At 40.4% G+C, this 22562-nt stretch overlaps 1 protein-coding gene across 2 annotated transcripts in view; it reads right to left on the bottom strand.

Annotated features, from left to right (window-relative positions):
• GNS (glucosamine (N-acetyl)-6-sulfatase) overlaps positions 1-22342 on the bottom strand; it is a 42828-nt gene extending 20486 nt beyond the window's left edge. The window contains exons 1-14 of one of the 2 annotated variants that reach the window (XR_014226335.1): positions 22130-22342; positions 21565-21624; positions 20682-20888; positions 19512-19577; positions 18997-19095; positions 16584-16751; positions 12991-13073; positions 11611-11729; positions 10875-10978; positions 10406-10507; positions 9094-9201; positions 8317-8427; positions 6295-6455; positions 5335-5471 (exon numbers count right to left, since the gene is read on the bottom strand). Coding sequence is in view for 1 of the 2 variants with exons in the window: in XM_082279919.1 (XP_082136045.1) it covers positions 5396-5471; positions 6295-6455; positions 8317-8427; positions 9094-9201; positions 10406-10507; positions 10875-10978; positions 11611-11729; positions 12991-13073; positions 16584-16751; positions 18997-19095; positions 19512-19577; positions 20682-20888; positions 21565-21624; positions 22130-22270 (1605 nt within the window). In the remaining variant the exon portion in view is untranslated. Of the gene's footprint in view, positions 1-1918; positions 5472-6294; positions 6456-8316; positions 8428-9093; positions 9202-10405; positions 10508-10874; positions 10979-11610; positions 11730-12990; positions 13074-16583; positions 16752-18996; positions 19096-19511; positions 19578-20681; positions 20889-21564; positions 21625-22129 lie in introns of those variants that run through there. The other variant, XM_082279919.1, reaches the window with a different exon arrangement.
• Between the last annotated feature and the right edge of the window lie 220 nt (positions 22343-22562).

Here is a 22562-nt window from a genome sequence, read left to right as displayed (position 1 = left end):
TCAGAGGAATGGTTCCAGGAAGTTAACAGACTTAACACTAAAAGTGTGTTTTGTTAACAGCAGCTCTAGGACTGCTCATGTGCATTGTGCTGTTTCAGAGCCTGGAGCAGCCCAAAGGTAGGAAGACACTCTTTTCTAAAGGTGGGGCTTAATTGCTGATGGTGTTTTTTCTTTAATACTTGACAGAGAAGCTTTTGAAGTTACTATACCATTTCAAAAAACTTGAAATATTTTCGTGAGGTTTTTGCCTTGTTAATTTGAACACTTTAAAAGCAGAGAAGAAAAACACTAAGCAGGTATCCAGTAAAAAATGTGGTTAGTCCTTAAAACATCACAGCTCAAACAAACCCACAACACACTTTTATTTTGCTCAGGATTTTCATGTTGTAGGAGAAGGGTTATGTTCTTGGTTTGGATCAGTCATTGTAATGTTTTTCTTTCATCTAGTGCCTGTTTTAACATGGCAGAACCCTCAGGACAGAAAGATAGATCACATGAGTTCTGATGCTTTCACTGATTTTCATCAACAGCATGAGAATATCCCCATGAATCTTTAGTCTCATCCTTGATGCCTTTGCTGCCAACCCATAGGAATCTAGCAAGAGTCATGGACCTGGCTTTTCCCTAGAACTTGCACAGGAAAAATGAGGAAGTGGGGGATTCAGTTGTGTTCTATCAAGTCCCTCTTATTCCTCTTTTTACAAAATGGGGGGATTTTGGCAGCTGGAATAAGTTCAAACTACTTTAATCAGTGTCTGCTTTCTCAAGGTGTTAATTTGAGATTTGTGAGCAATTACTGGACTACAGCTTTAAACACAGTCTGGTGGATATTATCAAAATACGGACAGCTGAATCTGACTACAGCAGCATCTGGAATGTAATATATTGGCACTGCCCTTTCTTTCTAATCATGGCATTCCCCTGCCCATCCCTTGAATGAAGTATCAAAGCTGTGTATGTCTTCTTCTAAAACAGGTGATTCCTTTAGCCTTGTAACAGCGATTTTCTTCACAGACAGGGCTTGTTCTTAGAAATTAACAACAAGGAGATGTGGCAAGCTTCCATGACAATGACAGCTGTGTCATTGGGGCTGTCAAAATTGGCTGATGGGAACATGTACCTAAATAATACAGAGCTGCCCTTTTTTGTGGTGCTACAGTAAACTTCATAGTTTTCATAAGCTGGAACATCAAAATTAAGATAGCAATGTTTCAGGCAGCCATTCAAGATTTTTGTCTACTTAATGGAACACTGCTGCCTCCTTGCTGAAGGAGAAATTAAACTGATACCACATGGTTAAGCAGAAATGCAAATAAAATGCAGAAATACATGTTTTAATAGCCTGTGAAAGCCTCAGACTTAAATAGGTTAAAGGTGTACCAAGTCACCTTCTTCTATAGTTCAGGAAAGTTATGTAGTATTTTTAAACAGAATCATCAAAGAAATTCAACTCTGTAACAGGGATGAGGTGAGTAAGTAGCATGTATCTTAGTGTTGGTCACAGTTCCCATTTTGGAAAAAGCCTTATGTGGGATTTTGTTCTTCCTCTTTCCTGGGATAGCAAATGCTGGTCTTAATTATGCAGAGCAGTTTCTCCACTGTGCTTTCTGTTTTCCATTTATTCAATGACACCAGTTTCCAAGGAAATGCAAGCAAGTACAGGTTGCATTTCAGTTTGTTCCCTCACCTCAGGGTTTCTTCCTGGTGCAAAGTAGTCAGGTGCTGCTCTGCTAGACACTGTAATAAAGTTCCCTGTGGCCATATGAAGTAGCTCTTGTTAAGTAGCAGGGCAGTAAAGCAGAAGCTTGTAAAGGCTTATAAAATAGGAATTCAGCCATTAGACCTGTGACACAGCTTATTCCTGTAGGAAGGTTTAACTCAAGCTCAGTAACAAAGATAGGAAGTTTGATAGGCAGTTTATTTTTTCTTTCTTCAAAAGTGCAGCAGTGAACAGGGTCCTCTGGAAGGGCACTTTCTAAACAGATGTTCAAAACAGGAGAAATATGCTCACAACATGCTACAGCAAAGTATGCTCACATACAGAGAGTCATACAAAGAAAATTCATTTTAACTGAATCACAATAAATGACAATTGTTTCATTATCTTGAAATACTGTATTCAGTTTGATGAATCAGTCTCAAATTTAACTTGATTGAAAAGGTATTATACCTGCTTTGGGTGTGTTTCTGTGTACATGTCCCTGCTACAGCTTTGTTCCCCAAAATGAAGAAGCCCAGTTTTCTAGGCCCCTGCTGGGTAAGCAGGGGCCTATTCTGGCTGTATTCACTTGTGCTGAAGTGATGATAATGAGTGTTGGTTTGCTTTAGGGTAACATAATGAAGTTATTAATTGTATTTCTCCCTGTATAGTATCTACTTTACCAGATCAGATCATTAAAAATGCACAGCCCTGCTTTTGATAATAATGATTTTTAAAAAAAGTAAAAAAACATGATCACATTTTATCTAAACTCAACTCTGTACCAGTAAGGCCCTTTATTTAAAACTCTGTACATTTAACATGAATGCCTTTGTTACCAGGGTACAGAAACAGCTGTGGTCAAATAGCACACGAAATGGAATATCCAGAAAGACCATTTAATTTTAAAATAACTTAGTTGGGAATTAGATCTGGATAAGACTCAAAGATCCTTCATAGTATTTTTTTAATTAGCAAGGATAAGAATTAACACTGTTCAGTTGAGGTTGTAAAAATACTCAGAATTAACTGCTTTATGGCAACAGACACAAGTGATAAATTGCTCTAAAAGCAATGGAAGGCAGGCAGCTCTTGGTTCCTGTTCTTCCTTCAACTACATGCTTAACAATTATTAAATCTTTATCAAAGGTGGGAGTGAATCAAATATTTCCCTGAACCACTAAGTAAGGACTGATTAATTTAATTCTGAATTTCAATTTAATACAACATTTACTACACCTCTGCCAGATTTCAGGTATAGTGTGGTTCTCTCACAGTGAGTGCCTTAAGTTACTGAGCCTTGTTACAAAATGCTGTACAGGTATGTGCAGATAGCAAGAGTAATAATTTGGGTAAAACATCTGGTCACTCATACTGAATAATCTGCATCAATTCTGTCAACTTTCATATTACTAATTAGGCAAAAAATAAACATCCAAAAGAAAGTGTCCTTATTAGGGCTTAAAATCACTTGAAGAAAAGATAGTTATGGGTACAGAAATGTAACTCTAATACAAAGTTTTTTTCTATTAAGAATGCACATTACTTGCACTGAAACTTAAGCAGAAACTTGATGTATGACCCAGATTTGATAGGACTGATGAGGGTTCAATGTGCAGCAGTCAATATATTTCACACTAGCCTCCACACAGCTACCAAAATGAAGCTTAAACAAAGAACAAGTCTAAATTGCTAGAATTCTCTAAGCAGAACACTGCCTACATGAGCTCAGTGTGCAAAACCCTTGAGAGCATGAAGACAACTTTGGTTTTGTTTCTAGAGACAAAACAGTGTATGAAGGATACTGATGAACAATACTAAAGCTTGAGAAACAAAAAACAGGATAAAGCTACAGTTGTAGTTGAGAAAAAAAAAACCTGAGTTTTTCAAAGCATGTAGTAAGTAGTCTAAATATCCAAAACCCTCTGCATTTATACAGATGCTTCAGCTGAAAAGTTACCTTTCAAGCTATTTTTTTTCTCTCCAAATATTTGGTCACTTCTGAGAGATTTGAAACAAAAGTTCTATGAAAATCTACCTTGTAGACCACCACAGAAGTTTGCAACTCTAAGCTACATGAAGGAAAACTTGTGTGTCTCAGAATTAAAAGCCAAGTAAGTTCAACTTATTTTATTGTAGCATTCCTTGTATCCAGTTGGTGGATCTGCACACTGGGGTGTGCACTTTCACAGTTTTGAGTCATACTTTGTTGCCTACTTAAGGATTAGTTGAAATAATGAAGCTCTCTACTGGGGTTAAGAGATGTGAAGTAACAACACTAAATAGTTTTGCCACAGTTTGTCTGACGAGGGAATGATTACCATGCCTGAAAACACAAGCAACACAAACTTGTCTTGCAGAAGATCCATAATTCAGTGTTTTCAGATGGTGTGTTGCCAGTGAATCTATACAGAAGTTATATGGTAATGCAAGTTTGTGTGCTTTTCAAGATTTAGAAAGATACTCAAGTTTGGGTACGCATGACAGCTGCATTTCAGGTAAGCCTAATCACAAGGTTGATAAGACATCACGCTTTTGGAGGGAAACCAAGTGACTTCTGACATGCAGACCTTTGGTGTGAAGGCCACTTTTTGCAGGTTCCAAGTAGTTATGTCTCAACCAAAAAGCAACACTCTATGAAGCACTTAAACTGCCTAAAATAGCTCTTAGTCTAATGTCTAGTGAGCAATGATTCTAAGATTTATTTTTAGCTAGTTTGCTTTCAAAATAATTTACCTTCAAGAATCTAATCAACATAAGTTAGACATCTAATTCAAGACATTTGGAGGTTAGAGACAGATCACCTCTACTGTAGTGCCCTGGTTGTTGGATTTTGTTTATTTTAGTATTACTTCTGTTTGTGTATAAAAAAATAGATTTAAGAGTTAGCTCAAAGCACAGGCACACTTACTTGAATACTTGTTAGTCTCAACAGCCTCTTAACTCACTAGGAAGTCAGTCTATCTTAAACCCTAAGAGGTTTTTCAGTAGTACATAGTAACCCAGCCCAGCATTTCAAACCAGAAGGAGGCTGAAATTACATTCTTGTTTGTAAGCTACCAACGCTGTCCTACAAAATTCATTGGTCTCATCTAAAGGGGTCTCATTGAAAGAGACTATTTAGCAGATGGGTTTTAATTCTGCACAAGACACTTGCTAGTCAGATCCTACACTTTTGACTAATACCCTCCTACTCTCTTTTGGGCTAGTTTGCTATTGTCATTAACAGCTTGGAGCTCAGTATATACGGAAACCTGTAATTAAGCATAGCTTTTAAGAAGGTCTGTGACACTGAATATGGGTGAGCATTACTGTGCAATAGCACCTGCCTATCTAACCTGACTCAAATACACATTTATTGATTTTTTAGAACAAAATAAACTGTTCAGATTCATAGGCATAGGTTCACCTCTGTGCTGTGATATGAAAAGGTACTTGAAAGACAAAGGTGGTAATCAACGATCTGAGCAAGACAGATTAGCTGTGTCTAACAATTTACAGTTAGAGTTCAGCTGTAAAATATATATATTGCACAAGGCAACCAGCTAAAGACAAGGGGTTTCCTTCCAAACAGGGTTTGAAAAGCCCATTAAAAGTCTTCCAGCTGTAATCAGCGAAAGTTAACAGAGACAGACCTGCTGCAGTCACTGGAGAAACTGGTCAGTAGGAGCCCATTGGAAGAGGTTCCTACAGGTCTTACAAGAACTGTGCAGAAAACCTCCGAGCCCGTAGGCCGTGATTGCTGAACATGAGCCGTGGGTCAAACCTGTACCTGAAGAGAGGAGCAGAGTCAGTGTGAGCTGCTTGGCCTGCAGTGACCAGCACTTCTGAGAGAGCTTTGTGCCAGAAGAGCTCTGGTACAAGGCTATGTGAGAAGATGCTTTCTCAGCAGTAAGCAGCAGTGACAATTTCTCTCTGTTACAACAGATAAACTACAACAACACCCTACCAAAAAGCTGTCTCCAAAGAAATAAATCCTAGCTACAAGGTACCAGCAGCACAGGGGCATGTATAACATCGAGCCTTCAGGAGCTACATTCTAACATAAGGCTCTGCTGTCCAAAATGACAAACTTACATAGCACTTTAAGGACACTGTAAGGACATTTTAAATACTGCTTTAAAAAGCTTTGATATAAATGAATGACTGAAGTTTTGAGGCACAAAGTGCTATTTACTTCCAACAGCTAATATATACAGTTCAGGTCCTGTGGGAAATGTTCTTATTAACAGCATCTCCTGGAACAATCAGAGCTAGTACTTGGAAAATGCCTGCCTAGAGAAACCAGCAGAGCTTTTCCTGGTTTGCAGGCAAACCTGAGATCAGTCTCTTGACTACTCAGAACAGCTGAAGTGTACAGCTAAGTCAACAGTGGCTGACAACATTAAAGTGCTAGTATTCATACCATCGAAGTTATACTTGGTAAGTTAAAATATATATTAAGCACCAAAAATAGAAGCATCAAGAAAACACCTGTATTAGAGAACAGTATGTATGACAATATATTCCATCACAAATGCCCTCTATAAAAGACTAATTTAAAAAAGACATAGTTATATTTGAAAGTGTTATAATAATGAAGTGGATCTGTTTACCCGGGATCAAAGACACCTGGTGTACGGCACGTTGCTCCTGAGCAGGACTGCAGCATCATTAGTCGATAGTTCATCTTTTCTAGAATTTCTTGATCAATTGTTTTAGCAATGTTATTGATTTGATGTGGATCTGCAGTCAAGTTATATACTTCCACAAACACCTGCAGAAGAAAGTTCCTGCACTGTATTAAGTCCTGAATGCTAATTAACAGTCATATTATTTGAGAAGAATGCTTTATTGGCAGCACAGAGTCTCAAACGTTATTTTGAACTCCACTGCAGCAGCCCCACACATAAGCTGTGTTCAGCCATGCAGCTAAGTGGTCAAAGACTGGACAGTGTGCAAGCAAAGCAAAGTTTTGCAATAGCACAATTTTGTTGGAAAAGTTTGTACTTTCACCTGAAGTACTCACCTGCTACTGCAGATTCTTTTCCAACACACAAATGAAACTTGTTTTATGACTGTAAGATCACAGTAAGAGGCCTTGGCTAAGCTGGCAGTTTTTTCACTAATGGATCTCAAAATATGTAATTTCATGACCATCACATCAACGCTCTGTACTCATCAGCTACTCAGAGCTGTCAGACCCAGACAGGTGTCTTGACTGCACATACAAAATATGCTGAAAACAAGTATGCTACAGCCTCAAACAGAAAAAGCTTATTCTGTGTGCATAAGCTGAGGTTTGTCTGGAAGATTTTTAGGGCAGATTTGTTTTTTGGTACATTAAATCTCTAGACACTTCTGTGGGACCAATACTGGTCAAAAGTATCTCAAGAATTTAGCTGTGGTTTTGTCTGTCCTAGAGGAGGAGGCCTGACTGCAGATGATACTGATAAGAACTGGCTGAGTTGTGTCTACCTTTAAAAAAGACTTATCTGGACAGACTTCAGCCTTTTTCTTACAAGGTTCACTGCAAGGTTATAGAAAGCCACATTGTTGCACCTTCCCCATGCTGTTGGTTTTATTTTAGCTAGTTCAGCTAAGCATAGTGACCCAAAAATGCCACAGCCATACTTTTGCCTAGTAGAAAAATCCCAGAGTGACATGAAGTGTATTATCGAGTCAACTTTGGAGTCTACTTTTACAAAGAAATCCACAAGCCTTGTTTAACTTGATCATAATTTGTCAGAAAGGGGAAAAACAGAGGGCAGGGTCTGCTGATTGGTATTTTGGTTTCCTGTACAGCTTTTCACACTATCTAACTGCAAAAACATCTTGTAGGATTTCCTCCCCTGGCTTAAGTTACTCACTGTAGACTACCATAAAACACGTTGTGTGGTGCACATTACTGGGCATACCTGCTGCTTATGCTGTGACTACACAGCTGCTGACAGCACAGTTTGTTAGATCTGTGACCCAACTGCCTCAAACCCCACATCCCTGCTGGAGCAGCTGTGTGCAAACAAGCATAACTAAAGATCAGTCCTGTAACATGCCACCTGTTGTACATACAGCCTGTGCTCCCCTAGTGAGACCTGAGCAGCCTCTGAAGGGGGAACATTATGTCCCTTATACCCAAAAAACTCAAGATAAGGTCAGAGACCTTTCTCACAGTTGTAAATTTACTGCTATTTTTGCCAGACAAACAAGCAAATAATAGATGAGAAATTATCAGCATGGAATTTCAGGTCTTCCCAAGTACAAGAGTTGAACACTGTACCTCTGCTGTGTTATCAGAAAATACTTGTTGTTCAAGAGACTGCCACAATTAGGCTGACAGAGAACTGAAATCAGTCCTGCACAGTTCCCTGTGAGGCTACTAGGTGATACCAGAAGGTAATAATCATAGTTTAGCCCTCACTCCCCTCCCACACCTTTTTTTTTTTTTTTCCTTCTTCCCAGAAGCCCACAGTTTTGGTCAAACATTCTCACTAGGAGATAAGTACTTCACTGTTTATCCTGCAAGCAATGCCAGTCTGCTTTTCAGAGTACTTCATGGAAACCTTGAGCACTGATAAGAGAGCAGACAGACACACGGCTGTGAACAGCTGACATCTGCTAGTCAGACACAGACTTACCTCCCGGTCATCAAATTCACAGTACTGCAGATCCCAGGAAGCCGACAGTGTCCTCACACAAGCATATGTGTTGTTATAGGAATCTTCACAGACGCAGTCTGGGAAGCAGTGCTGTGAAGCAAGCAGCAAACAAAAACTTCAGGGCAGAAGATGAGCTTATCCTGGACTCTGTACCAGCTTATCCTAACTGCAGCTAACTGATGAACACCCAGATCTCAATTTAACACAAGCAAATTTGCACTGGGGATTTTAAGCAAAACCTTGCTGTTGTTATTAAACTCACCATGATTAAGTGCATTTTTTCCAGGAAGTGAAGGTACATACACAGAAGAGAACAGCACAACACACTGCTAAAGACAGCACCAATGGGATACTTTAGTAAAGCAAAGCAAACCTGCTTTGATTTAGAGAGTAGCTGGTGACTTAAATAAATAAAATAATAGCAAGAATTGTGCAATAAGGTTACTGAAAGTTTAGAAAGAATGTTATGTCACTGCCACACACTTGACTTAAGCCCACACCTTCCTGCATCAGTCTCCAGCCCTGAGGCTCCATAGATTCCCACTGAAAGGGTTGTTGTGACCTAAGTAGTCACATACACATGTCAGTTCCACACAGCTGAACATCTCCTTCCAGTTGTCAAAGGCTGCACAGGACCTACAGAGCTGGCTCCTACTTACCAACACACTGGGAGCTTACATTCAGAACCAGGTTAGCCCACACAGCAAACAGGTTTAATTCAGCAGCTATTTCGTAATATTAACAGATCTTACTTACTGTGACTCCAGGTCCTAGGCCAGGACAGGTAGGATCACTGCCATTGTATCCTTCTCCTTGGTACTCCACCAAGAAGTCTGATCTCCATGTGACATTTTTTTCTCCTCTCTACAAGAGGGTAACACAACTTAGTATCTACTGTACTGTGAAACAGAAGAAATTCTCCATGCTTGGAATAACACTAACACTGCCCACTGCTTACCAGGCAGTATCAGTCTTAAATAATTAGCTTTAGGTTAGAAGGTCTTGTGTAACTGGAAGACAAGGATTAAACTCCAAAAATATTAGTACACCCTCCTGTGAGGGTTTATCTTCAATTTATAAAGTATCATGCAGTAATACCAAGTAGGAGCCACATGGCCAGATACTACTATCCTACAGACAGGATCCCTGTAACAACTCTGCTTCCCTTTGATTTGTATCACATTACCACAACAGATGGAAAAAGATACCCTTGGCAAAAAAACCCAACCAAACAAAAAAAGAAACAGCTTTAAGAAACAACTAGGTTTTAAGCTGATCTACTTGTAGCTGCATTTTAAAAGACAGAGGGAGATGGAAATATTTATAGTCAATATACAGCACCATCACAGGCATATGCAGCAAAACAATGAGTTTCAGATTTGATTCCACCAGAGTTTAAAACAGGTGCTTTTTACCTGCTTCTGTCTAAAGAACAGCTTAAGGTTTGGATACAAGGTTTTAAGAGCAAAGCACCATTTTAAGTCTGGATGATCTTTCCAAGCTTACTTTCCAAATAAGCTGCCTTCTATTTAAAGACTAAATTTAATTAAAACTAAACAGATCAACTGCAAGCAGCTTTATTTAAATAGGCTTCTGCTCACCTATTAGAAAGGTCAAGTTTACTTTACAAAACCACATGCATTCTTCTAGAGTTTGGCAGGAAACACCAGTTCTACTGAAAATGGAGTCAAACCAAAGATTTAATAAGAAGAGTCTGCTTTTCTCCTATTCCTATGCTGAGAAATGCTAAGGAAAAGGGGAAGGAGAATTCAAGGTGGAAACAACATACGGGCTTCAAACCAGGAATTATTACAAATGTGAGAACTAGCCAAAGGACAACACAACTTTCTATTATAAAATGACCACGAAGCTGTAGTGCTTATGAAAATATATCTGCATTTAAACAGCATGCCTACTTTTTACACTCAGCTATGAGCATCCCATGTGAAAACGACATCAAAGGAAGATTCTGGATTATGAGTCAACCTAATCTATCAAAGGAAGTAACACTGACTTTGAAGAATTACCCCTGCAAGAATCATCGGTTACTATCCCTGTCCCTACTTACCAACAGTGGCAACAGTGACATCCCATCCATCTGGGTCTTATTCAAGTCATATCCCGCAATATCCAGAATAGTGGGACCCAAATCAATGTTTGCAACAAGCATCTGCAGGGTGAGAAGAACTTAACTTCAGAAGTTCAGAACCTATCTTAAATACTCGTAATTTTAGGTGCATCTAAACACTACCTAATTTCATCTTTATGGGCTAATGGACCCTGTAATATTGAAAAGCAATGGTAGGGAACTTGGAAAGTGAGTTCAAAATTCATTTGCTTTTGTGGCCTGCAATGGCCTAATTTGATTCAAGCAAGAACAGACAGCTTTTTATAATGAGGCCTTTGCACTTTCAACCACTCTGTGTATTTAATTTCATTGATACATCTATATGCAGGGCAATAAATTAGTAGCTAAAGTGGTAACTGTGAAACAACATTAAAAATAAAACTGTACTGGGATTTCACTTCTTCCTTACCTTGTTTATCTGATTTGGTTTTATCCCTGGTCCTCGAACTAGCAATGGAACTTTGATATCAAACTCATAGAGCTGCCGTTTGTCTATGGGCAGAGAAAACTGGCCTAAACAATAGAAGACAGAAAAAGTTAAATGGCTTCTTTTTTACATTATAAGCCTTGTGTTACCATAGAGTGGTTTGGGTTGGAAGGGACCTTACAAAGATCATCCAGTTCCACCCCTTCTGCTATGGGCACATAATTGCAACCAGTAAATTTTTAGAGGAGAGAGGTTCTGGACCTGAACTACATGAACACATTGGAGGACAGAAGAGATAACTTCAAAGTATAAGCCATATCTTAAAAAGTTTAACAGCTTACATACTGCACTTTAAGTTCTTTTAGTTGAACAACATGATACAGACAGGTCTTTGATAGATTTTTACTGGTTAACCCTCTTATACCAACTCTTCCTATAGAACATAGAGACCCTTCCTTCATTTCTGTCCTAACTTTATGTATACCAGGATACACTGGTAGAGATTAATGCTGAAAACCACAACCAAACCAAAAAAACCAATAAAATTTCTAAACAACCCACACTACAACTCCAGATTGTTTAGCAATTCAAACCAGTACTTCTCATATCTATAGTTTTCCACTGCTGCTGTTCCCATTTTCTGGGGTGATCATGAGGGTGAAAGGTTATGCAATTCCTGGATCTTTTACAAATAAGCAATAAGCAGTGAAAATTTTACCAGTGTGGAAGCCATTGTCTGATGTGTAAAAGATGTACGTGTTGTCTAATTCTCCATTCACTTCTAATTTCTTCACTAGTTTCTCTATCAGGTCATCTACAGACAGCAGAGTTTGCCACCTATACAGAAACAAAGTACTTCACATTAGATTGGAATAACCCTGACTGCAAGTAGGGCATTTATATCCCCTCCAGTCAACAGTATATGCACTGTAAATGAATTATTTTGCTTACAAATTCTGAAAACAAACTTCATAGACTACTACACCAGATTTTTAAGGCAGCAATTAAAGATAGAAATAGACTTTGTCCTCAGTTCTTGTTGATTTTATTCTGTAGTGTCTGCAAAAGACATCAAAATGCTGATTACTTCTTATCTGGAAACAGCGAAGACAAACTTTGAAGCAACACGGTGACAAAGAGTCTGTTATCTCCTGCAAGGTCACTTATTAGTTCTTTACACGTAGTTTTATATTAAAATGTGTGACTTTAGTTGTCTTTATGGGATCCTTTCTGCTTAAAAACTGTACCAGCAGTTTTGTATTACTCATGTAATGTCAGGGTCCATTATTTCAGTTCTTTTCTTTGTCATGGGGTTTGCTGTTGAGAAAAGTGACTGCTTCCACTAGCCTCCACAGACTAGATTAATGCTCAACTAACTACAGCTATTCAATTCTTGGGTTCTGTTGTCTCTTGGCTTAACTTAAGATCTTGTTGCATAATTTTACCTTCATGTTTTAGAAAACAAGAGCCTGAAAAATCTTGGGTTTCCATCTCCAAAGTGACAAGATAATGCCTGGTAACTGCTCAAAATGAAGTTCAATACTTCAGGTAGTTTTTGTTTCAAGACTTTTTAAAGAAAATACATCTGCAGTATAAACAAATACCCTTGCTTTCTATTAAAAAAAGGGAACAAGTCATGTGTACACATCATTTCCCACATCCCCTTTATAAAAAGGAATCAAGCACCTCCCCTGGCCAGTCAGGTATTCTCATGTACAGACTGAGAGCCAAGATTAATAAATCTGATTAGTTGGCAGACAGATCAACCATGTTTGATGTACATCACGTAAGAATCTGGAATTAAGTGCAGGAGAAGGTAAGGCCATTTTTTAATGAAAACCTGTTGTGCACTGAAAGAAAAGCAATAGAGAGACAAAGTGCAATTGGTCTTTTTTGTGACAAATAATGGCAGCATTTGTGAATACAATATTTCTGAAGCCAATGACAAGTCTATTTGCAAAATGTAAACAAAGTCAGAAGGTCTTCTGAGACAAGTGCCAGAGAACTATTAGAGGTAATCTGACATTCATTGTCAGACTTACTACAACTTTTTAAAAAACTCCACACATTACAAATTAAGCAACAAAAAAGTTCTTACCGCTTTCTGTAAGCATCATCAAGAAACTGTATCGAAGAGTTGGTCATTGGAGTCTTTGCTTGTCGAATTAACCAGTGCTTGTTCTAAAGAAAAAAAACCAGCAAAGATTAGTGTACAAGAGAAGTATGACGTTTTGAACCTTTCTTAGAGCAATTACAAAAATGATTCCTGTGAAAAAGTCAGGCAATGCTATCAAACTGACCTGACTGATTTTCCCTGTTGGTTTATACAAAATCTAAGTTTCAAGAGTAAGATACATTACAGCCCCATTATGCTCAGCCACGAGGAGAAGAAAATATATGTGGATCTTTTCAAAGCAGTTCAGGGAAGAAAGGATCTAGGGAAAGCTCTCTCAGACTAATTAAAGTGGTAGCCTAAGACAGGTCTGAGGAAAACAATCTGAAGCATTGAGCATCATTGTGAGATTGGACTTGGTTGTCAAAAGTGAGATACTTTTGGGACTAATATTGGTGAGCATCCCAACAGGTAGCAAGGTGGGGAAAGCTCCTGCACCCAAAGCAATTAGAATCACTTAAGTTATAAACAGGTGAGTTCAACTACCTGTAACAGTGTCACTATCAGATTCTTAGCAGTCTAAATCACGGCTAGAGACTACTGAAGGGAGCAGAACATTAGCATTTTATTTAGATTTTGACTCTGAAACAAGAGCATTTCTTTAGCTGCAGCATCATGGGTTCTTCTAGATGTATCCCCAACTTCCAAGAACAGCCCCTTTCTTTCTTTCCTCACCTACACCCCCAAAGTAATGGAGATGATGTAATTCATATAAAAAGTGATACTCCTACATCAAAGGACTAGTCTGAGCTGGGTCAGCTGCTCTACAAATACATGAGAAGGTCTGTTGTGAACAACCTGAAGGTTAGTATTAGTGGGGATCAGAACAAAGAATAAAGTCATGTCAGTGCAGCTTTATGCTTTTTCATTTAGTAGGTCAGAGATGACCCCACTCATCACCCTCAGCTTGAGCCTGTATTTAGCTGGTCACTCCTCTCTGTAGAGCCTCTTGTTATGCAATTTCCCCCCTGTCACAAGCGAATGACTGAAGGGCTCAGGCTTTAGGGACTCACAACAAAGTGACTCATATCTCCTGCAATTACTCAGTTCCCCTGTTTTCTGCTCTTGACTACTGAAGGAAAGCTTTTTGGCATGAAGACTTAATGCTATGTCCAGTTTACTTTAATTCAGTTGTTCAGCTCTTTTACAGTAGCTGTACAATTCTCTGGAGAAACACAGTCTATCTGAGATGAGAGAGGAAAAAGTGAGGAAATATATCACAAATCCTATCTTCAGCTCAGCAGAAGTTCTTCAGAGAGCAAAGGAGGTGGAAATGTCACCTGTGCACCAGCCACCTTTCAAAGGTGGTGTGCTTAGGAGAGAAGCATTGTAAGGCACAACCACGTTGGGCAACTCAGGCAAGTAAGTCACCTAGTGCAGCAGAATCCTCCTCTTTGAGTATTTTGTTCTTCCTGCCTTTCTCTGAGGTTTCAAAAACTTCACACAGCACCCAAACACCTTTGTGGATTTCAATAAACTTCACACTAACTCAGAGCTCTCAAATCTGCTTCCCTGTCAAGTCTCTTTCAGCACTTACATACAAAGCAGTCCACCAATCCTGCTGCCTCCCTATGCTCCATTCTTGGGAGAAATTTTAGGAGATCGAGACAATATACAATATATTGCCAGCAGAATCAGAACACAGCTGTGCTCTGAATTTGCAGGAAAACCAAGACATTCAAGGGAAATACCCAACATATATCTTAATCAAATTCTCTTTCAGAACAGCTTAGATAAAACTCATCTGGACTATTAATAACTCTGCTTGGGAATCCAGACAGCTGCTGATCATTTAATACAATTCACAGCTGAGAATCCAAAGCAGAAGTTAAACTCAGACTCTCACCAGTGATGTACACAAGAGCTTAATTCCTATTTTTCATGTGGAGAGTCTGCCTAAATGGTTCCTCTTAGCAGCCCTTGCCCACATTCAGTATAAGGAAGTGAGGTGACATTCATTAAGGAGTCGAGGCTATACAATCCAAGACTGTCAAGCAAGCATTACAACATCAGTGAGGGTCTCAGCCTACGTACATGTTTACTGCTACTGCAGGAATCATGCCTGCCCTAGAGAACAGTGAAGCTCTAGAAAACACTGAGGTTCCAAGAAGAGTTAGGCTTCAAGACCACAACACCGCCCACTGCAGAAATGCACATTAGCTGTGTCTAGGAAGGAAGGTAATGTTAGTCTGTTCCTCTAGTAAAACTGCTGTATCCACAGATATTAATTGCCAAACATTAAGTCTAGCATTTTGCTCTGTGTTATACAGTTATATGCAGAGCTTTTACACCACATAAGGGAACATCACAGTGTATATTTTGCTAGCTGCTGACTTCACTGGTCAAGTTACTTCTAAATCATTATTTTAAAAGCACTCTTATAGTAACGGAGTCTTAAGACAAAATCTGGAATCCCTTCATGGAAGAAAAAACCTCAGTCTGATTCCCACTCCCTAGTTTGAAATGTAAAAAGGTTGGGTGAAAGTATTTCTTACTGCCTGCAGCCCTTTTCTCCCCTTTCATTCATGTTTGTCTATCATACTGATAAGCATGTGGTCATTTTGCAAGCTACAGTCCTCAGCTAAAAACAAGTTTCATTCTGTACTATAAGAGTCACAGTGACCCGAGGTATGACTGCGCTCCTGATAGGCATTTAGGCAATGTTATCTCAGTCTTAAGATTAGAGGCAAATCTTGAAGTGAAATAACTGAACACTGAACAGCGGTGGGTTCTATATTTTAAACTACTTGGATCAAAAATACAAAACTTCTGTAAGTTTCCACCAAATTAACTGCTTGTAAAATTCACTTATTGGCAGAGTAAATTGCAGCAGATTAGTCTGAGCTAGACCATATCTGGCTATATTTGCAGGCAGTGGAAGGTACTGCCCTGTCACAAGGATGTCTGAGTTCATAACACTAGGCCCAGCAATTCTGGTTATAGGTTATTTTAGCAAATAAAAGGTAAGTTCTCAAAGTACTTAGTGACCCTGGGCCCTATGGTTCCTGATTCCAGAGGCCTCTGATTAGTCTGACATGGTTTTCACCTTGGGGCAGCTTTGCCACAAGCTCAAGGAATGGACTGCCCATCCACAAACAGATGTATGCAGGAAGACAGGGTTCTTGCCATTCTTCACCCAAACCTTTGAGTAGCACACTACCTATGTGTTCCCCTGAACATACTGAGAGCAATTATAAGAAATTTTTAAGAGCTTCAGAAGAGCCTAGAAATGGAACACAGAATTCACTTTTTATCTTTATCCATCATAATTCCATTGTACTACCATATCACTTCTGCCACTCTGTTGTTTTTCTTTACAAGACATTAGTATGCAAATATCTCAAAGTCACAATGAACTTATCTGACCCTGACAGACCAATTTAACATGATTAAACAACCAGTAGCCATAGTACTCGTCTATTCTAATCACTGTTTAAACCTAACATGCAAGTCAGGGCCACTGCCTTCTGCTCTCACAAACTAGAATAACCTATTCAGGTTCTTGCTAGTTAGCTTACCTTGCCATGAATATTAAAATTGCTGTTTCTTGGTGCACTGACATTCTGAAAGCTCTTTGTATACTGTGGAGCAGGTGTCCAAGGGGAGTGCGGTGCTGGGGTTGCGATCATCATAAAGAATGGTTCAAAATTAGATTTGTACTCCAAGAAGTCCAATGACATGTTGGCCTGTGAACAGTGTTGTTGGAGAAGAAAAGTCATGCTTCAAAGGAAACCAGCAAGTATTTGACAAACCCAAACTAGACATTCATAACTTACTTAGAGTTTAGTAATACTGTGAACATTTAAACTATTTCAAAAACTTACTGCTTGCTCATCTACAAATGTCTAGAACAGCAGCTCCTGATAATAATCCCAAGTACTCATGTTAAACAAATAATTTTTCCCACATCTCCAAAAAACATTCTACTTCAGACCTTTGCATTAATTAGGCCTGGAAAGCTCATCAGATGTTTGTGCCTGTTCCAAGCACCAACAAAATCCATCTATACTCTGGTTTCATCAAGTAAAATCAGAGCTTTCTTCAACATAGGCCAAGTCTGAGACTTTCACATGCCGTCTCCTGTCTCACAGACCTCAGTTTACAAGCTTCAACTTTCTTCAGAAATAGCAATAGTTCTAAAAAAAAATTAAGCCTCACTGTTTATAGCCTATGCTCATTCTACAGCAAGCTGCAAGATTACAAGGGGTGAAGACAAGGTCTGGCGAAGAGCAGTGCCAAAATGGACTCGCTCACACCACTTCACTGCACTTTCATTTTCATTTCAGCCTATACACAATTACAAGTGGCGAGTTCCATTGCACCTCCCCTAGGCCAGCCTTTAAGTTAAGGCCTCAAAGGTATTACTTGCAGATGAGCTCTTCAGTGTTCAAATCTTGCAACATTTTTTTCTTGCCTGATTAGTATACCCCATTTTGGCTATCCTTTTATTTCTCTAGAAAAAGAAAAAATACCAGGAATTCCCTCTTCCTTCTAAATTTAGCATCTAAGCAAGTAGGGCTCAACTTCAGTTATGTGACAGGAGAGTTAAGGAAGGATACGAACCATTCAGAAATTCATAGTGGTAGTCAACTTTGATTGCACTAGGAGCTTAAACTGCAACATGTGAGAACTGCAGTAAAAAGATTCAGGTGTTTGGATTCTTAATACCAGACTCAAGTACCCAGGTGCCCTTAGTCAGGACTAGAAAGCTTGAGGATCACATCAAGCAACACAGGAACTTTGCATAAGCAATCTACTCCTGTGCACTGCCCTGCAAGTGAATTAAACACTGGCTCTGAAATGCTGAATACATGTCTGGTAACTGCAGGAAGAAAATAGAATGCAACACACTGAAAATCATAATACGCTGATGTATCAATAGGTAATATACCACAAATAAGCAGTTTATGCAACAATGACCTGTTGGACAAAATGCTTACAAGTTGCTGAAGGATCAAAAAAACCCAGTACAATGCCAGTAATAGAATAGTCTCACTTCTGGCTTATCGATTCCAATCTAGCTTTAGACAATGTAAATCTAACTTTAATCAGACAGCTGTTCAGTACCCTAAGAAACATCAATCAGTGCTGTTGCTAGTGAGCAGCTGTGTTCTAGCACCTAATGGAATGAAACTCCTCAATGAAACACTACAAGACTGCACGAGGAGACATCTCTAGAGAAGAATTTTTCTGAGTGCTGCAGTACCAACCTATACACTGTAACAACACATCAAATTATGACTCCCCCTTGGCAGACGGGGACATTCCCCCTCCCCGCCTCTGCTACTTGCCAAACAGGGCCTTAAGAGAGCTAAAGTAACTCTTCCAACCTTCCTTAAAGTATCTGACATCTTTGTAAACTCTCTTTAGTTTATGCGGATAAAGAGACTAAAACCTCTCCTGGTCAGCTGCACATTGCCCTCACATACTGTAAAGGATTGATTAGTCTTTAATATCTACAAGTTATCAGCCTGCAGGAGTTGGAGACCACAAGATACCAACACATCATAATACCTAAGAAACAAAACATGGTGTGAAGTTTATGGTGCTTCCTACTGAAATCTTGGCCCAGTTAATCTGTTACAGAAGTTGCATATTATAATGAAACATTTCCTTCTGTGAAGTAATTTAAATCTCTGCCCACCCATTCTTCCTGCAGCACAGCAGTCAGTATTAACTCCTCAGTGAGGCTACTGGCTCAGCTGGAATCCCTTTTCTCTCCACAGTTCATAAACATAATCCTGTCATTTCTAAATACACTCAGAATCTTGCTTTGCTGATAAATGCCCACCCACCATCACAACAATACAATCGTCCATTTGTGAACTAATACAGCCAAACAAATTATCCCACCCTTCTCCAAGTCCCCAGCATGAAGTATTATCTGGTCATAAGCAGCTTCTGTACACCATGCATCGCAAAATTTCTTACCAGTACATCTGTCAGATAATCTACACTGTAGTTCTCACCATGCCTTCGTGCTTTGCCATTTACTGAGAGAGTATAGTTGTAGTACTTTGAGTTTTTCTCCTATGAAAAAGAAAAGTGACACAGACACTTATGCAAAGTAACATGTACATTGATTACCTGAAATAATCCAAATTAATTGCCTGTGAGCATTTGTCAAATAGGTTATGAGCATTTGCCACAAGGATACTGCAAAAATTCTCAGAAGTGGTCTCCATCAACAAAACTGGTTTTAGTGCTATCTCACACTGCTTTGGCTTTACAAATTGGTATTTTTTCTCCAGGCACTCAGTAGGAGTAGCATTTGTAAAAGCAACAGATCTGACGTACAATAAAGGAAAAAGGGGAAGAAAATTTGCATTAAATTGTTAGACGCTTTTTTCCTGCTCTTTCTTAAGCAGCAAGGTTAGAACATGAGTTGGATTACAAAGCAACCAAAATTATGTAGTTAAGAAAAAAAAAAAAGAACAGTCACATACCAAAGCATACCAAAAACTCCATCCAGGAGGGACATGACCAACTCCCCCTGCATCCTCTGCTCCATACTGAAAAAAGACAGATCATGACTCACAGTTTCAATTATGATGAATCAAAGCCAGACATTATGTTTCATATTTATGTGCTTTATTCAACACTACTCAGAAACCATGTTAAGCCAAATTCAATTTCAGAATGGGGGAAACCACATATATGCATATAAAAACCACATGTAGGGCCTGTTAAAGAAACCAGGGTTCAATAACTAGACAGTAATTGAAAGCTTGGCAATCATCAGTAAAATTCAAATATTATTCCCTGCTCTATTCTGCATGTGAAAATATGCAGAGATCCTCAAGAACATAGTGTGTACATCATCAGGAAATGAGAGGTGATCTAAACATCCATGTGACAAGACACTTGTAGGCTTTGTGATAACAGTTCACAAGATACTAAAGAGAATTCCACATAGACCAACAGCTTCCTTCATCCTCCCCCAACCGGGGTAGGAACTTCAAGTAATGCTAGCCTCTTGCCACCTCACTGCCAAATAATCTACAACAACTGGCCTTTAAGACAGCAAAAAAGGGAAAGTAGCTGCTGAGTCAGTGCCAAACTCAAAACAGAGAGTGCCTTAGAGCAACACAACGGGTTTTCTCAGGGCTGCCCTCTCCCATCTACGTGGCTTGCCCAACTGCAGGCACGAGAGAGTCTGCTGAGTCAAGGGATGCTCAGAGGAAGCCAGCTAAGTTTCCCTTCCCCTTGATGCCTCAGGAACATCAGCAGACACAAATTCATGCTTGGCTATGAAAACTCACATTCTATTTTCCACACTCCAACATTTTCCATCATGAAATGCAAAGAAAACATGCTGTTAAGAACCCTGTAGTTCATCTACCTCCAAATCCAATTCCATCACACAAGAGTTACACCTAACGTTAAAGCTTTCAGTGCTGAATTTTACATCTTACTATAAACTACTAGAAACCACAACCTAGTTAAAAAGATGAAAACCCTAAAGCACACATATACAAGTGACTCAATAATAAAGTGTTGGGTAACTGTAGTAAAAGAGCTCTGAAAATATCTGTTCTCCTGATGAATTTGCCTCAGTGGACACTTAACTTTTAAAACAAGCTACAAAAAGAAAAAAAGAAAAAGGCACCAAATACCTCATTTAAGTACTTTCCAGCAAAGAACGTTTGATAACCACACATAGCTTTGAGCAGAGCTGGGAAGGTATATGGTTCTTGAATCTTCTGCCATAACTTGCTGCTACAGTTCCCTTCCAGAGTGTTATTGACAACGTGATGATTATGTGGATACTTTCCTGTTAAAATGCTAGCTCGACTGGGACAGCAAAGTGCACTGGGAACATACTGGAAAAACAAAATGAGGAGATTTAAGAGTGGCATAGTAAAACAATTTTACATCAGAATTTATAGTTTTCAAATATCAGCTAACAGGTTGATTAAAATGTTCACCAACAGTAAAACCTACTTCTTTCTGGACACCCAGAATTACATCCCAAGTATTTTCACTAGTGAAAAACTCCACATGAAGCCAGTTTCAGGTCTCTGCAGCACGTGCCCTTCAACTTCTCACCACCAGACTAGACAGGGTTTTCAGATGGGGCAAGAATCCACTAAAATACTATTTGATCATTGACTCACTCCATTATTTTAGCCATGGAGATACATTAGAATATGAAAAGACTGAAGTGACTTTTCATTGTGTGTGAAGCTGATGAAAGTTTTGAGCAGCTTCTTTTAATGCTTCTCAGTTTATAACATGAATATTCAGACTACGCAGTTTTACTTTACAGATTAAGGAAGTGCTTTCAGAAAGTGAAACTTTACAGATTTTGAACATGATCTTAAGTTATATTCATTCTGAGACCTAAAAGTAGGTAGCGATTTAATTTTAAAAAGCCTACATCCATATATACAGGCTTCATAAAACTATTACCATCTTTTGAGATCTCAGATGACCTAAGATACAAAATACATAAATGCACACACCTCAGAAGTTCAGAGCGTTAAGGCAAACACTTACGGAATTTACGAAGGTTATTCCCATCTGCGCAATGAGAGCATTAGTCTTCTTAAGGGGGGTCTGAAAGGAAAACACCAAAAATGTATCAGCTAAAAATGTAAGGATGCCAGGTAAAGCAGGGGACTTGAAGCAGGCTGCCTGGAAAAAAGCCCATCACCACAGTCTTTACGCACCACCCCGGCAGGACACTAAAAGTGCCCTTTCTTTCTCGCTAGGGCCTGGCGTGGCCACAGCGATTGCACAAGCCGGCCCAAGCGAGCACAAGTGCGGGGGGTTTCCAGGGGTATCTGCAGCGGCAGCTCTAGAGGCCCTAGCGGCTCCGCAGAGCGACTCATCCCACCCGCGGAAGCCCCACCGTGACGCTCCTTTAGCGGGGCTGCCTGGCCTGAGGCCGCAGTGAGCCCCTGCCCGGCTACGGGCTGGGCCCAGCGCGCCGACCCCCGCGGCCGGAGCGACCCGCGCCCCACACCGCGCCCTCCGGCAGCCAGGTACGCGACCCGGGCGGGCGGCGAGCCCCCCTCTCGCCGCGCTGCCGCCAGCCCCGCGCCCCCCGCCGCAGGGTTACCATGCCGCCCAGGCAGACATCCTGGTCGTCGGTGAGGATAAGCACCACGTTGGGCCTCCGCGCCTGCCGGGCCGCCCGCGCCGGGCTGAGCAGCAGCAGCACGGCCAGCGGCAGCGCCCGAAGCAGCACGGCGGGGGACATGGCGGGGCCGGGCGGGTCGGGGCCGCCACAGGCGCGGAGCAGCCGCGGAGCCGGAGCAGCAGCGCGCGGGCTCGCCCCGCCCCCGGCATATGACCCAGGAGCGCGGGGGGGAGGGGCGGAGTCACGTGGTCCGGGCGGCCGCCGCGCCCCGCCCTGGGCCCCGCCCCCGCCCTGGGCTGCGCGTGGAGGCGCTGCCCGGCTGTGAGCTCCGCGCTCGGCTCCCGAGGGTGGATAAACATCCGTGGGAGGCGTGTCGAGAGGATGGAGCCAGTTCTTCTCAGCGGTAGAATGG

Source organism: Coloeus monedula (genome assembly GCF_965178545.1).
Source record: "Coloeus monedula genome assembly, chromosome: 4".
In the NCBI taxonomy this organism is placed as follows: domain Eukaryota; kingdom Metazoa; phylum Chordata; class Aves; order Passeriformes; family Corvidae; genus Coloeus; species Coloeus monedula.
Note: the sequence above shows the minus strand (reverse complement) of the source record. Positions and strands in the feature narration are given on the sequence as shown.